Source organism: Octopus sinensis, linkage group LG21 (assembly GCF_006345805.1).
Source record: "Octopus sinensis linkage group LG21, ASM634580v1, whole genome shotgun sequence".
In the NCBI taxonomy this organism is placed as follows: domain Eukaryota; kingdom Metazoa; phylum Mollusca; class Cephalopoda; order Octopoda; family Octopodidae; genus Octopus; species Octopus sinensis.
The window spans coordinates 7,760,713-7,778,802 of NC_043017.1; the positions used below are offsets into that span (position 1 = coordinate 7,760,713).

General features: G+C 37.5%; 1 protein-coding gene across 3 annotated transcripts in view; it reads left to right on the forward strand.

The window, feature by feature from the left end:
- Positions 1-912: 912 nt before the first annotated feature.
- LOC115222967 (protein SCAI) overlaps positions 913-18,090 on the forward strand; it is a 291,294-nt gene continuing 274,116 nt past the window's right edge. For 2 of the 3 annotated variants that reach the window (XM_029793385.2, XM_029793386.2), the window contains exon 1: positions 914-1,293. In XM_029793385.2, coding sequence (XP_029649245.1) covers positions 1,196-1,293 — 98 coding nt within the window. In that variant the 5' untranslated portion in view covers positions 914-1,195. Of the gene's footprint in view, positions 1,294-18,090 lie in introns of all 3 variants that reach the window. The other variant, XM_036511837.1, reaches the window with a different exon arrangement.

Sequence of the window (18,090 nt, forward strand, 5' to 3'; positions counted from 1 at the left end):
TTTTTATTAATTTGTTTGCCGATAATTTTCGTTTTTCTCCTGTAAAAATATTCAACATTACCACCCACACAGTTCTGGAGAAAGTATGTTCCTTTGCCTTCCATACCATAAACCATACCTCCCACACATACGCCAGCAACACAGTTCTTCACACTCCAACACAGCTCTCGTTATTATACACCACCACCACCACCACCACCATCATCATCATCATCACTACCACCGATATCATCATCATCATCATCACCAACATCTTTACAACCATCATCACCATACCTTTCTGTAATACATAATAGTAGTCTTCAGTATCACCCCCCCACCACAACCACCTCTACCTCAACCTCCACCCCCGCACTTCTCTCCTCCTCATCATCTACAATATTCCCTCTTGTCCCCCCTCACACTCCCCTTATTTCTGCCATAGTAGTCTTTCTCTTTTCCTCCTCCTTACCTCTCTCTCTCTCCTCCGCCTCTTTCGCTTTGATATAGAAAGACTATTTACTCCTTATCAGTTTTGCTAATATACATATATATACATATACACTTATATACATATACATATATATACATATATATATATGTATATAATGAAACTAAGGAAAATATAAAACAAAAACAACTGCTTTTTTTACAGTTAGTTTGTGTAAATAAAAGACCATCTCCATCCATTTCTCCATACATATATACATACACACGTATATATATATATATGTATGTACGTATATATATATATATATATTATGTGTATATATGTATTTATATATCTATTACACACGCTCACACACACAATATACGTATAAATGTATGTATGTATGTATGTAATATCCTCTATCAATCCATTCATCTCTCTCTCGTAGTTCTCTCGTCGCTTTCCCTCTCTCTCCTCGTTTCCTACTTGCTCTCTCTCTCTCTCTCTTACAGACTCTCTCTCACTCCGGTTGTATTTTCCTATTTTGCCTCTCCTCGTCACCTCCTTCTCCTTTTCGATCGTTCACTGCCGCCACTATCACACACAACAGTCTCCGTCATCGTTCACCCAAAAAAGCCTTGTTGCTACTACTATTACTATTACTACTAATACTACTGCTGCTGTTATTGCGCGTTGCGCCATCCGTAATGGTCATCGATGATTGTCTGCTGATCTGGAAGTGTTCCCTACTCGCAAGACTATGGCGTAGCGATTGACGACTCCAACATGTCGCTAGATATGACAATGGATGAGAATGAGAAAAAGGTCGTAAATGAGTTCTGTCATTTACTAGAAAAATCAAAACAGCTTTTCAATGGTCTAAGGTAAGGAAAAAAAATATGCATATATCTATAAATATTATACACACACACATATATATATATATATATATATATATATATATTTATTCCGATTCTACGCGGAGAAGAAAAGTGTGGGTAGGGGGGAACCCTTTAGGAGAAAAAAGACAAAAAGAAAAAGAAACCCCCGGAAAACACACTACTACTTCGCTCTGCCCCTCAACGCATTGTCTTATTTATATTATATGTATAACATATATGTTGAAGCGATCGGTGTGCGCTGTTTTATTTTTGTGTATGTAACGAGCAGAAGGAGGTGGTGGTTTTGATGCAGTGTTTTATATAACAAGAATCATTTGGGAGGCTAGAACGAGTTGTGGCATGTTTCATGTTTGCTGTTCATTGTTGCACATGCTACTGGTGCATCTTCTCTCTGTCTGTCTTTCTCTGTCTTCCCAGAGGACGACTTCCAAACGAAATATTCTCTTCCTCCTCTTCATCATCGCGTATTTCTCTATTTGATTTTCATTCATTGATAATACTTTTTACCGTTTAAAATTGCCTTTTCTTCTTCTTCTTCTTCCCCAACCCGCTTTTTCTCTCTCTCCCTCTCTCTCTCTTTTCTTCTTCTTATCGTTCCATTTGCCGATCGGGGTGATAGATATATTATCTCCACCACATCCAAAACCGTTTCTGCAATGTCTGTCTTCCAAATGAATGAATGAATGAATGAACAGGAAGAAAGAGAGAACGTGATAAAAAGATGGCTTGTGATGAAACATTTTGTAGACCCAACCACTTGCTGTGGTGTCTGTCTTGCACTGAGTGATTCAATGTTTTAGGGCTTGCAACCGTTTCATGTGTTGGTGGTTGCAGTGTTCGGTGCAACACTTGACGTGTTCCAACGACGTTGTGTAACCTCTGGCGGTGTTGAAGTTTTTGTACAGCCACTGATATGTAGTGGGGGAAGTGTGGACTACATAAAACCATTGGAGTGGGGTGGGGGAAGAATAGTGGTGAGGTGTGGAGAACGTATAGCCACTGGGAAATAGTGGGGGAAGTGAGGGGTACGTACAGCCGCTGATATATATAATGGTGAAGTGTGGGGTATATGCTGGCATTGGTAGGTAGATGTTAAGTATGGGATACATACAGAAAATTGGGGTTGTGAGAACGCGGGGTACATCCGCTAATGGTGGGTAGTGAAGTGTCGGGTATATACAGCCATTAGTAATGATGGTGGTGGAGGTAGTGGAGAAGAGAGAAGTACAGCCATTGGAAGGTTGAGGTAAAGTGAGGGGTACATACAACCACTGGTAGATGGATGTGAAGTGAGGTGTACATACAACCCACTGAAGGGAGATGTGATGTAAGGGGTGCACAATCGCTGATAGGTTGAGATGAGGTGTGGGGTACATATAGCCACGGATAGGCAGAAGTGAAGCTTGGGGTATAAACAGCAGCTGGAAGTTAGGGGTGAAGTAAGGGGTACATTCAGCCATTGGGAGGTAGTGGTGAAGGCTGGGGTGCATACGGCTACTGGTGGGTAAGTTGGTGGTGAAGCGAGGAATACATTGAACCACTGGCAGGTAATGGTGAAGCCTGGGGTATATACAGCCACTGGTAATTAATGGTAAAGCGTAGGTACCATTGCTGGTTGTTGTTGCAGTAGTAATAGTAGTCTGGTGTGGGTACATTTATTGGTTATAGTAGTGTAGTAACGCTTTAACTGATAGTAGTGGATACGTCCAGTTGCAGGGGGGTATACTATCGATACAACCGTTTGCAGTGGTATAGTATTAATATAACCACCTGCAGTGGTACAGTATCACTTACAGTGCTATACTATCGATACATCAAGTGACATTGTAACCACTTTAATTAGCATAGAGTGGGAATAATCAGTGATAATAATTGTAATAATATAGCTGTAACACAACGCACTGTTTTATAGTGTGGCTGTATGTAACCTCACTAATGCAGTGTCGATTGTATGGCTATAGCCATTCAGGGTCAATAAGATGACTAGAACTACATGTAGTGTATGTAGTATGACTGTAACTTCTTGTAGTGTCTGTAGTATGACTAACTACATGCAGTGACTATAGTGGGAATTATATTCACCCTATACGTTTGCCCACCGCTTGATGTTAACCTTCACCCGGCTTCCATCATTTCATCAATACATTATTTGTGTGTATATACGTATATATATATATATATATATATATAATATATATATATATATATACATACAGACACACAGATCCGTCCTTTTATTTTCTATCTATCTATCCATCCATCCATCCATCCATATATCTATCTATACACACAGGCCTCTCTCCTTCCCTTTATTAGAAATTCTATTGTGCGCAAGCCCTGCCTCCCATCACCAGTGCCATTTGTGAATGCGCCACCTCGCCTTTGTTCTCCCCTGGTTTTACCTGTTAATTTTGTGTGGAACACCTGAAATGGTCCCTAGTATGTGTGTGAGTGTAAATGTGTGTGCGTTGCTTTCCTGAACACACCAGCACACCCGTTTACACACTTATACACACGCGCTGCAGAAGAACAATGTAATCGTCTGGTTTGATTGTAGTAGTGAAATAAATACATTATGATTACCAGATTAAATTCACCCGACTACAACTCCTTGAACAGTCAATGACAGACGATAGGTGTACACACACACACGCGCTTTCTGTCTCTCATATGCTCTCTTTCTCTCTCTCTCACGCGTGCACATTTACACATGTATACCTTCATACACACAGCTTTATATGAGTATGAATAGAGAGAACTGGAACACTTTCACTACGAACAGCGATTCTACAACAAATCATACGCATTCGAACAGTATATGTGTGTGTGTGTACCTATGTATGCGTATTTATATACATTATGTATGTATATATGGATATATGCATGTATGTGTATGTATACACATTTATGTGTGATATATACATACACGAATGTGTGTATATATACATGTATAAATGTGTGTATATGTACTTATATGTATGTGCGTAAAATGTACATGTATGAATGTACGCGCAAATGTGTATGAATTTATGTGCAAATGTCCATGTATATATATGCATATGTACGTGTATGCGTGCATATATATATACATGTATGCAGTGTGTGTATATGTATGCACGTATGTATGTATATACCTATTTATATATGCATGTGTGTATATAGGCATATACACATATATAGGCATATAGGCATGTGTATATATAGGCATATACACACACACATATATATATATACATACGTGCCTATAATATACACACATTTAACTCGATATTTGGATGTGTTTACGCACATGTATACATCGATATATAGATGTACACACCTAATTATATATATATATATATATGTGGTCATGTATGCACGCACAGACATTCATATATATATATATATATATATATATAAAATGATATACCAGTGGTAGAGTAATATGCTTTATTTAAAGCATATAAAATGATATATATATATATATAAAATGAGAGGGAGAGAGAAATGTCCAAGTGTGTGAAGGGTGTATGAAAATAACGAGAATAAAACCCGTTTCAGGTTTTCAGGTGTAACGTTGAATATATTTCAGTCAGCTCTTCCCTATTCTGTGAGCTTCAGATACTCTCCATTCTATAATGAGATGACACAAAAACTAAAGCATTCTGACTTTTTATCTCTAGCCTTCCCCAACCTTGCAGACTCCTCCTTCTGCATCACCAACACGTTACCTGCCTGTTTATATATGTGTGTGTGTGTATGTATATTGGTGTCATAGCGTGTATGTGTGAGCATATAAATGTGTTATATATATGTGTGTGTGTGTCAGTGTAATAATGTTGGAATATATGTATCTCTGTCCCTACATCTCTTTACAGAATCTCTGTTCAGGGCAAATCGCTGTGTGTGTGTGTGTGTGTAAATGCATGCCTGCTAGTATGCGTGCGCGCGCATGTCTTGTGTCAATCGGTTTTCATGCATATGTTTGTATGTGTGTGTGTGTGAACAGACATGGATATGAATAATGCAAGGGCAACAAATACATTACTGTTGATACACGCACACACAGAGGAACAAACCTTTCTGCATATATCGAGCTCTTTTTTTCATTGTGCATTAAACGTGTGTACACACACACACACGTGATTAATTCATACATGTATAAACGTTTAATATATGTATAACGCACTTACACATACACACATGTATATGTATAGGCATACGTACGACACATACATGATTATGTGTACAGATAAAATAAGCTTTATGCGCCCAGTATTTTCGTTTTGGAAATTATGTATGTTGAATATATTGTAGCTGTTGGTGTTGTAGAGTTAGTAGTAGTGCGGTGATAAGCCGTGTGGGGCGCACCGGTTTCGATTTCCCTTCACTTTCATTTAAATTGTTCATCTAATTCCAAATCTCCTATGCAAGAAAGTGTACGGGTTAGTGTGTATGTATATACATGAGTGATTATTATCTCTGCTGATTATCATAGTCTCGGACTGGGCTTAGGTGTGTGTGTGTGTGTTTACCTTTATGATTTGTACAGGCAACCCTTCATCTGAAATGCTTTGTTCGTGTCATTGTATCCTAATGTATAATATTCATATTGGTCCTTCTGGCAGTGCAGAATCGGTCGGTAGCGCTCTGGAACGAACAAATGCTTTGTGCTGTAGTATTTAATTGATGTTCCGAGTTCAAGTACCATCGAGGTCCACTTTGATGGCAGCTAGGGCTATCTTAAGGGCATGGAGACACTGGCCAGTTGTCCGAGTGCTTCGTCGGTCTAGTGGGCTCAATTATGATCTCTTGTATGCTGTGGCTTGCTGTCAATAAATAAATAAATACTGTACATTATGTATGTCCGGGCGTATATAATGCTGATAAGACGGTCCTACTCTGATAAAAGGGTAGGACTGATATAAGTGGTCCAATTATGTCCTGCTTGGTAATCTAATCGACTGCCCTTCAAATTTGTTGGCTTATTCCAATGGAATAAATCGGTGATAGAACTGTAGAATCGTTAAAGCAGTGGACAAAACGACTTGCAGTAATTAGTTACAACGTTTTGAGTTCAAATCCCGTTCGAGGTCAATAAAGTAAAGTGCAAGAGAGGATAAAATTGAAAACATGTAGTTTATCAATAGAGTAGCTGGGGTGACGGGTGAAAGGGAGGTCCGTCTCTGGCGACGCTTTTGGGTCTGCTGTATAAGCCTGTATAGGCTTAGGACCTGGGAGGATGTGGGAGGGACGGAAAACTCAGAGGCTGCTTCAGGCGGCTCACACTTAGCTATGTCACTGGAGTTTAATCATTCGAGATTGGTGATTCGTGTGTGTGTGTGTGGACAATATTCACTCCAGATCAGCCCTGGTCGTGAAGATCTATGATGAAAGAGATTTTAATCCCGTTTTCTTCAATATCAGAATTGAGGGAATTTAACTGTTATTTCTAACAAATTGTGGTCGTAGCAATCTTATCTAGATAAAACAGCAAAAAATTACATTCCAAAGGCTTGCTTTCCAAATGTCAAGAAATACTTCAGAATAGGAACTACAGTAGAATATGGCTTCCATGTCTGGGTTAGCTCTGCTTCTACACACAAGTACATCCCTGACTTCATCCAAAAGAACCCCATCTAACTGATTGGCAAGGACTTGCTAACCAAGTGCACTGATGACTGCTTCACAGGTGCTCTGTCTCTTCACTCTGCCCTTTCTATAACTAATACAGCAATCTTTGCTCCTCTGAAGGCACATGGTCATGTGGTTAGGGTGTTGCACTCATGATCGTGTGTTTGATTCCCAGATCAGGTGGTGCGTTGTGTTTTTGAGCTAAAACACTTTGTTTCACGTTGCCCCAGTCCATTCAGCTTTAAATGGGTGACCCTCTGACAGAACAGTCTTCAGATCAGGGAGGATGGCCTGCTCGCCTAGCCAGCAGGGTGCTGTCATTTGAAAGCTAAAAGAATGCGAAGCATGTGACCACTGATGTATAATAACATCCAATAATCTAGTCAATATCGTAATACCATGATATCTATCTATATTAATATATTTATTATATTTCATATATATATTATATTATATTACACACACACACATATGTATCTCACCTCTTCTCAATTTCTACTGCCACATTAGTCTCCTCATCTGAAACCTCACAATAACTATTTAATGCAGTTTTTTCTCCCAGAATGTTAACATTATGGAATTCTGTTCAACATCCTCACATGTTTTGTACAACAAATGTTAACTTTCACTTGTTGAAGCTGAACATCAGCCGCATTAATCTCACTAGTCTGGGAGACAGACCTGTAAAGGTCATGGTGACAATCCTTTCCTTTCTAATGGAAACCACACGAACATAGATACTCGCACACATATGCATATATAACATCTATTCACATATTCATATATGTACACCTACACATGTGTATTCATATACATGCATTCTCATATTCCCAAATATAAAAATAAATACATACATTGTCATACATACATGTGCAGTTATACACACACACTTGGATACATATACATGTGTGTGTATGTATGTGTGTGTTTGCAAGCCATCTAAGAGTCCATAAGTTAGGAAAAAGATGCACTCATATATCTGTCAGTGTTGTTGTTGTTGTAGATTTTCCTTCTTGGCTCATAAGGGTCGGTTTCCTGGTTTCATCGGTGTATAAGTTCCCCACCTGGACTGGACACCAGTCTGTTGCATCTATCAGTGGAGTGGGTATATTAATTGAAATGTACAGTAATTATACATTCATTACAGCCGATCTTATCAATCGGTTTTGCACTGGGGGTTCACTGGACTGCAGCCATGCTAATGCACTACTCTGGTACTTATTCTATTAATCTCTTTTGCCAAGACGCTAAGTTATGGGACAAACAAACCAAGGCCAGTTATCAGGAGGTGGTGATAGGGGTAACACTCATACATACTTACATATATACTCATATATATACATATGCATGATGGACTTACCCACAGATTCCAGCTACCAAATTCACTTACAAGATATCAGTTGATCCAGGGCTCTAGTAGAAGAGACTTACCCAAGGTACCACACAGTGGGACTGAACCCAAATCCACATGATTACAAAGAGAGCTTCTTAACTACACAATCATAGATACAGCTGTATATATATTTATGTATATTTTTTATTAATATTTAGCAGAAGCAACAGAGTGAAAACTAGAACTCAAAATATGAGTATTAAAAATATAACCCAAATATATATATATATCTATGTATATACATATATAGGGGCACAGCAGTGGCTGTGTGGTAAGTAGCTTGCTTACCAATCACATGGTTCTGTGTTCAGTTCCACTGCATGGCACCTTGGACAAGTGTCTTCTGCTATAGTCTCGGGCCAACCAAAGTCTTGTGAGTGGATTTGGTAGATGGAAACTGAAAGAAGCCCATCGTATGTGTGTGTGTGTGTGTGTGTGTGTGTGTATGTGTGTGTGTGTGCATATGTTTGTGTGTCTGTGTTTGTCCCTCCAACATCGTTTGACAACCGATGCTGGTGTGTTTACGTTCCCGTAACTTAGCAGTTCAGCAAAAGAGACCGATAGAATAAGTACTAGGCTTCCAAAGAATAAGTCCTGGGGTCAAGTTGCTCGACTAAAGGTGGTGCTCCAGCATGGCTGCAGTCAAATGACTGAAACAAGAATATATATATATATATATATATATATATATATGAAAATACACACACACACACAGACAATGTGCATGAATATACTTTTACACATACATACATTGACTCATATTAATTTGTGCACATTGGCTTACATATAAGTGGACATACATACAACTCATACACACACCTGATTGACTTACACCTCACCTATATTAGCAGTCTCAATTGATCTACCCATCCTTCATTCTTAGATACCCTTACCCCACCTGTATACATACACATTAATATTACTCATTACACAAAAATATTTTGATAGATCTTTCTCTGACACATACAACACACCACTCCCTGATACACACGCATTGAGACATCACTTACATACACACATCACACATACTATACTTACACACACATATGCAATATTTACATACACACATCACACATACTATACTTACACACACATATGCAATATTTACATACATGCACTCACACTTTACTTATACACACACACAGACCCACACTACTTCTACATGTAATTCTTACACATTCATGCACACATACTTATGTACACACTTACACATACATGCTCGGAAATAAATATAAATACACTGACACACAGGTATATATAACACTGACACATCTATACACATGTATGTATGTATGTATGTATGTATGTATGTATGTATGTATATATATATATATTTTATATATATATATATACATATATATATAAAATAAAATACAAAATGGGACAAGAATGCAAAACATCCGGACAACTAGGTGATACAAAAAGGGACAACAAAATATCCAGATAGACGATACAAAAAAACATATATATGTGTATATATATATATATATATATATTATATATATATATATATATATATATGTTTATACATATGCATAATGAACAAGACCCAAAGGTAGTGTCTCTCTTTGGTATTTTAGACTGACAAATGATGACCATTCCACCTGGTAGTGACCAGGTGTATATAAACTACAACCAGTTTAGCCAGTCTGGTCACCCAACCTGCTAGAAACATCAGCTACATCTCCTTGAATCACAGCTTATAATTTTTTTTAAAAAAGAAGGACACATTGGATAATATTGTTTTAAGAACGCTGTCTGAATATTATATGGAATGGGCATGGCTAAAGTGTCTTTGCAGCTCAATCAGAATTGACTAAGCACGAATGCTTTTCCATCTTATTTCTTCTCTCTAGATCCTAAGTTTTTTTTCTCTCAATGTGGGAAGCTATTATTAGCTGAGCAAGAGGCTTAGTGGCATTTTATCTGTCCTTACATTCTGAGTTCAAATTCCACCGAGGTTGACTTTGCCTGTCATCCTTTCTCAGTTGATAAAATAAGTACCAGTTAAACACTGGAGTTAGTGTAACTGATTAGCCCCCTCCTCTGAGTTTGCTGGCCTTGTGTCCAAAGTTGAAACCATTATGATTATTATTATGACAAGGGAAGTTAGCTTTGCCTTAAGGTCTTATGTTAATTAATCTTAGAACCCATTATTTCAAGGGCAGCATAATAGCAGAATTGATCTGATGTGGTAATCTGAGTTTCAATTCTGCCAGAATCACTTCATGTTGAAAGTACATCTTCAGTTTTTTTCAATCTTGGCCACAGGTTCATCCTTCTGGGATTTAATAAAATAAATAGTTATTCAGTTTTCGGTGTTAATAACTGACTGTTGCTCCTTCCTCCAAGATTTCCGGCTTTGTGCCAACTAGAAACTGGGAAGTTTTCCTCTGTTGGCTGTGAAGAAAGAAACTGTAGGTGGACAAGATTGTAAAGACTGAAGACATACTTTCCTTTTTGACTGAACCCTCATCAACTTAAGTTCCACTTGAAGAGGGAGGTGATGCTACCATCATGTTGTTGGATCATCATCATCATCATCGTTTTAACATCTGCTTTTCCATGCCTGCATGGGTCAGATGGAATTTGTTGAGGCAGATTTTTGGTAGTTAGATGCGCTTCCTGTCACCAACCTTCACCTGTTTGCAAGCAAGGTAATATCTCCCCATGGACAGACATGTTTCCATGGAAGAATGGAAATGAATGACACTGCTTGTATGAAGGTGATTCTCTTTTACAACCATCATGTGAAGTGAAGACAAGGATACCTATACCCCAATCCCCATGACAAGCTTTTTTCACTTTCTGCTCACCAAATTCATTACAAAGTTTTGGTTGGCCCACGGCTATAAAAGCTGTGCAGTGGGTTTGAACTCAAAACCATTTGGTTGGGTATCAAAATTCTTAACCACACAGCTATGCCTATGAAAAAAAAAAGTTGTTAGTAAATTATATGGCTGTATGGTAAGAAGTTTGCTTCCCCACCACATGGTTCTGGGTTCAGTCCCATTGCGTGGCACCTTGGAAAAGTGTCTTCTACTATAGCCTTGAGCTGACCAAAGCGTTGTGAGTGGATTTGATAGATGGAAACTGAAAGAAGCCTCATGTATATATATGTGTGCATGTTTAACCCCCACCACTGCTTGACAACTGGTGTTGGTGTGTTTATGTTCTCATAACCTAGCAGTTTGGCAAAAGAGACCAATAGAATGAGTACCAGGCTAATAATTACTGGGGTTGATTCATTCAGCTAAAAATTACTCAATGTGGTGCTCCAGCATGGCCACAGTCATATGACTGAAATAAATGATAAGAGATATATGTATGCATGTTTATACTCTGCCAGATCTAATTTACTGAGTTTCTAGTCTAATACGATATTCAAGAGGATACTTAACTTGGAAAGTTAAAATTTTGAAGTAGCAAGTAATCCAAATGAAAGGAAATGATGGTGTCCAGTTTTGAAAAGTGACATAATCCACAACCCTGCTGCTCTTCAGGGAATTTACTGAAAGATGAATGAACATTAAGAGATTAACCTTGTGAATGGGTCTAATCCTTACATGTAGCTGTAGGTTGAAGAATACAATTGTGAGAAGGCTTTGCCCTTTGGTAGTCAGAGTAACCATGGATCTGTGGGCTTCCTTATTTGACTGCCTTGTTGTTGGGACAGCTTGCTTCATTCCATTTGTATGTTGTTGTTTTCCATGCCTGTTTCTTTTTCTAACTTATTTCAGTCATTGGACTGTTTAATTGACAATCTGTCACTTATGGCGATGAGGGTTCCGTTTGATCTTATCAATGGAACAGCTTGCTCTTGAAATTAATGTGCAAGTGGCTGAGTACTCTACAACATGTGTATCTTTAATGTAGTTCCCGGGGAGAATGGTAGTTACAAACCCCTCCCCTTAAAATTGCTGGCCTTGTGCCTAAAATAGAAACTACTATTAAGCACTGGAATCAACGTAATCTGTTTCCTGCCCTCCCCCATAAACTTATATCTTTGTCAGAATATATTATTATTATTATTGTTATTATTATTTTTATTAAATCTATTGCATGATATATCAGTTGACAGGGATATTGTTTTGAGGTTTGGTGACAACAAGTCTCCTTAAATCTCAAGAATTTTTCTGAGGATTCTTGGAGAACACAGGATTGCACTTTCCTGAGGTCAACAATGTGAGCCTCAATTTCAGTATCCTTTAGCCTTCTGGGTAACAATTTGGGCATTGTGTAAAGTACACCAATCTTCATTATCATTATTTCCTCCACCTTAGCAAAAGCGGAGGTATTGTTTTCTGTCATGTTTGTTTGTTTGTTAGTTTGTCCATGGACAAGATATCTCAAGAACTGCTGAATGGATTCGGATGAAACTTTCAGGGATGTTTGGCCTCGTGACTGTCATGAACTGATTAGATTTTGGGATTGATCCGGTACTGGACAAGTATTCTGGATTATTTTTCCTGATTTTTTACTTAATTTTTGAGAGTGGTCAGGTTCATTTTTAGTATTCTCGTTTGTGAGAGCAGTTGAGTTTATTTCAGGTATTCTCATTTTTAAAATCATCTCTGGTTAATCATTGAGAGGACATTGGTGTTGCCTTGCCAGATGTTTGTGCTCTCTGAGTGCTCTTGTTATGATTGCAATCTGACCAAATTGTTAGCAAGCCAGACAAAATGCTTAGCAGTATTTTGTCCACCTTCACATTATGAGTTCAGATTCCACTGAGGTTGACTTTGCTTTTATCCTTTCTGGGTTGATAAAATAAGTTCCAATTGTGAACTGGGGTTGATGAAATCAACTTACCTCCCCACCCCAACATTGTTGGTCTTGTGCCAAAATTTGAAACCATTATTATTATTATTATTATCATTATTGTTAAGGTGGTGAGCTGGTAAAATCATTAGCACACTGGATGAAATGCTTAGCAGTATTTTGCTTGTCACTACATTCTGAGTTCAAATTCTGCTGAGGTTGTCATTGCCTTTCATCCTTTCAGGGTTGAATACTGGGGTTAATATGTTACTGACTTATTCCCGCCCACAGAATTGCTGGCCTTGTGCCAAAATTTGAAAGAATTATCATTATTATTATTCTGCCAAGGTCGACTTTGCCTCTCCTCCTCTCAGTGTTGATAAAATAAATAAAATAAGGACCAGTTGAGTACTGGGGTTGATGTAACCGACTTGCCCTACCCTTAATTTCAAGCATTGTACCCATAGTAGAAAGAATTATTATTATTATTATTATTATTATTATTATTATTATTATTATTATTATTATTATTATTATTTTCAATGGCTCTAGATTGGTGGAACCTATAGAATCTCAGACAGAATGCTTTATGGCATATTAAGTTGATACCTTTACATATTGAGTTGCTATTCCACAGAAGTTAACTCTGTCTTTCATCTTTCTGGGATCTATCAGCATGTACATTAGAGATACAATCATCTATAATGGACTGTATCTTCAATGCTAAATTCAGACACAAACTAAAACAAAGTTACAGATTAAAGTCTTGCTATCTGCAGGATCCTCAATAATTAAGAAACAGGTTTTCAATTTTTGTGAAGCTTTTTTTTCCTTTTTTAAATCAAAGTGTTCCTAAGCTTTATATTAGCATAGGGCCCGCACCAAGTAATATTTCTGGAAATGATTATTCCTTGTTGAAATATGTTACCTTGTGCTTAAGTCAGAGATGATTATTAGAGATAAGCTGTTGGTGTTGAATTGTCAGAAATTGTAGAATGTTGGATTAACCCTTTCGTTACTGTATTTATTTTGAGATGCTCTGTGTTTCTTTCAATTACTTTAAATATAACAAAGAATTTAGTAAAATAACTTCGTTATCATTACGCTAGTGTTAGGAACATAAATTGGGACTAAGGTTTGGTGGGAGATTTTAATTCAAAACTTATGAAAACAAGACATTTGTACTACAGAGCCAGAGGCGGTTTCTGCCAGGTTGGTATTGAAAGGGTTAAATGAGTTTTGAAATGTAGATTCATTCAAATGTTCTTGTCTGAGTTGACCTTGACTTTCATTGCCCTCAGTATATAACATACCAGTTATATACTGAGGATGTTTCAGTCAACTATTATATGTCCTGTACAAGCATTTACCCTATGCTAGTCTCAGAATTTGATATTGTGTGTGCATGGATGCATCTGTGTGTGTGTTTGGATGCATCTGTGTGTGTGTTTGGATGCATATGGTGTGTGTATGTCTGTGTGGATGCACATGCATGTATGTGTGTGCATGTGCATATACATGTGTGTGTGTGTTTTTTGTATGTTATGATTTCTTGATTGTAACTACATAATTTCCTTATGTTGTTGCAAAAGACTGTGGGGAAGGTATGAACACCACACATTCGTTTTACGCTACTTGAGAGCTTTCATTCCAGGTTGACAGATTTTCCTCTGATATTAATTTCTAACATTGACAAAAGAAGACCATAAATTTAGTGAAGGTGGTATAGTCAATTAATTGAATCCTTCAAATTGATTGGTATTTTATCAGTCCCAGAGGATGCAAAGTGAACTTGACCTTTTTGAGATTTGAACTTGGAATATAGATGGCTGTAAATATTGCTGTAAGGCATTTCTGTCAGACATTCTACCACTCCTGCCAATCTACCAATCTATTTCCCCTACTAAGCACACACCAAGAAAACATTGCAGTGCACTCTCTCCTGACAAATATCACATGACTAGACCCTTAAAGTTACTACAAATACCGGGCCTTACTTTTGCTGAAAATCTTTCCTGGTGAACACACATCCTCTACATAGCCAAAGACTAAGTCATAAAAATTGACCTCCCTCTACAGGGCCAGAACATTTTTCAGCTACCTCCACTTCAATTCCCTCACAATTATTGACCTTCAAAATCAAAACTCAAGTGAGATTCATAACAGTAGCATAGCAAGGGGTGATGCTTTTATGGGGGTGTCACTTTTGGGATAGTTGTATAAAGATGTATAGGTTTTGGGACTGGATGGCTGGGTACTTGGCGAACTCAAGATCTACCTTGGGTGACACATACTCTAGCTATGTCACTGGACCATAATTGAGTGCTACTCCCCACATCTGAGTTGGTGGAGTTGCTGCACACACAGATATCCTAGATCACAATTAAACTTGACTGATTAAAATAAAGTTACACTTCAGTGCAATATGACTGTTGTCTCCTCTCTCTACCTTTTATATCACTACTACATTGGCTTCTGCTCTTTGAAACTAGTTGATCTGGAGCCACCACTTCCCTGGCACTCTTGACTCACTCATCTTTCTGCTCCTTGTTACCCATATTGGGTCTGTTCCACCCAGACTTTACATTAACCTCTGTTCCCAATCCTTCATTGTTATAAAGTCATCCCACTGGAATGTTCTACCTGCACTCACCCACTGACTTGTTAAAGTACTGGTGTCAATGTAATTAAGGTATTCCATCCATCTAAAATTGCTTGTCTTATGTCAAAATTTAAAACCATTATTATTATTGTTGTTGTTGTTGTTATCATCATCATCATCATCATTATTATTATTAGTATTAGTATTAAGGTGGCAAGCTGGCATAATCATTAGCATGCCAGGTGAAATGCTTAGCGGTATTTTGTTTGCCACTATATTCTGAGTTCAAATTCTCTGCCAAGGTTGACTTTGCCTTTCATCTTTTCGAGGTCGATAAATTAAGTACCAGTTACATACTGGGGTCGATGTAATCGACTTAATCCCTTAACCCTAGATTTGCAGCCCTATCCTTTCAGTAGAAAGGATTATTATTATTATTATTATTATTATTATTTTATTCTTATTATCATATGGCAGTCAGCTGGCAGAATCGTTAGCATTGCCAGACAAAATGCTTAGCAGCATTTCATCCGTCTTTACATTCTGAGTTCAAATTCCTTTGAGGTTGACTTTGTCTTTCAGCCTTTTGGGGGTCAATAGAATAAGTACTAGTCATGCACTGTGGTCAATGTAATCGTGTCTCCCCATCTCCACATAAAATTCGGGCTTTGTGTCTATAGTAGAAAGGATTATTATTATTATTATAATTATTATTATTATTATTATTATTATTATTATTATTATTATTATAATCAAGGGTGATATATTGGCAGAATTGATAGAGTATTGAACAAAAATGATTTGCAGTATTAAGTAATGTTTCGATTTCTAATCACTCCAGGGTCAAATTTGCCTTTCTGTCATTGGGGTGGTGGGGAGCCAAGGTGTCAGTAAAATGCAGTAATTGTGTGCGCTGTAGTAGTGGTGGTGGCATTTGTATGTGTTTGTGTGTGTGTGTGTGCTGTGGTATTGTGGTGGTTGTGTGTGTAACTGTTTTTATGTGTGTGTGTGTGTGTGTGTGTATATATATATATATATATATATACATACATACACACATATAAAGAGAGAGAGAGAGGGAGCTGTGTGTGTGTCACATGACTTCTCATGAAACTGCTGCTGGTAATGCTGATGGAATACTTTGGAAATAGCAGCAGGACCATTACAATCATCGATGCTAAAACATCATCATAACCCACCAACATCACCCATCATGACAACGACGACCACCACTCCTCATCACCACCACCGCCATCACTATCACCACCATCATCACACATCATCACCTATCACTACCCTTCACACCACCATCACACTTTCAGATCTTTTGTTAGAAATAGGTGTGTATGAGTTAAAAAAAAAAAAGATGGGAGAGAGAGATCGAGCAATGAATTTTATAGTAATTATTTAATTTATTTCTTTTTTTTTCTATTTTGCTGGTTGGGTCTGAAAAAAAAACGCAAAAAAAAAAGAGCAGCAAATTTGAGTTTTCTTTTAGTTATTTCTTATAATTGTTCTTGTTTTGTGATGGGCAGCCACTTTTTTTCCCTCTCTCTCCTAGTTTATTAAAGCAACTTGTGCTGCATTTGACAGCACACACCACATGATCTAAATGAATGAATCACTTTGGTCGGTACATATTTCACTGACAGCCAGTCACTGGACAATAGTGATCATTGCATGTGTGTGCATGTGTGTGTACACACACATGCACACACATTAAATAGTGCATATAATGTTTGTTGTTTTATAAATAATTAGTGCTTAAAATGTTTAATACTGTTGTTATATACACCAACAATGATATACACGCATACATCCATACATATACTTATTCTATATATATGTATATATATATATATATATATATATATATATATATATATATGCATATACTTACTTCATATATATATATATATATATACATACATACACACACATAGATATATATACACACACATACACTTATGCTTATGTATATAAATGCACAACACGCAACACCATCACCTGGTCTACAGGTGCCTTTGCGGAGTCCTCTCTGTTCATACCAGATATCTGGTCTGTGGTCAGATTTCCTCCCGTCAGTCTTGGAGTCCCTGACAAAGGTCACGGATGCTGTCCTTCTTCCTCCAACCAGCCCACACATATATGTGTGTGTGTGTGTGTGTGTGTATGAGACTGTGAGACAGGTATCGATATCATAGGATTGACAACGTTTAGATTTTTGTCTGTTAACATGGAAGTATTAGTAGTGGTACTACAACTACTACTACTACTACTACTACTACAAGTAGTTGTAGAATAGGTATAACTGGGATGATGATGATGATGATGATGGATATGAAATACTGATGGGATCACTCAATCAATCAATATCATATTTGCACCAGAATATTATGTAGTCATTGTT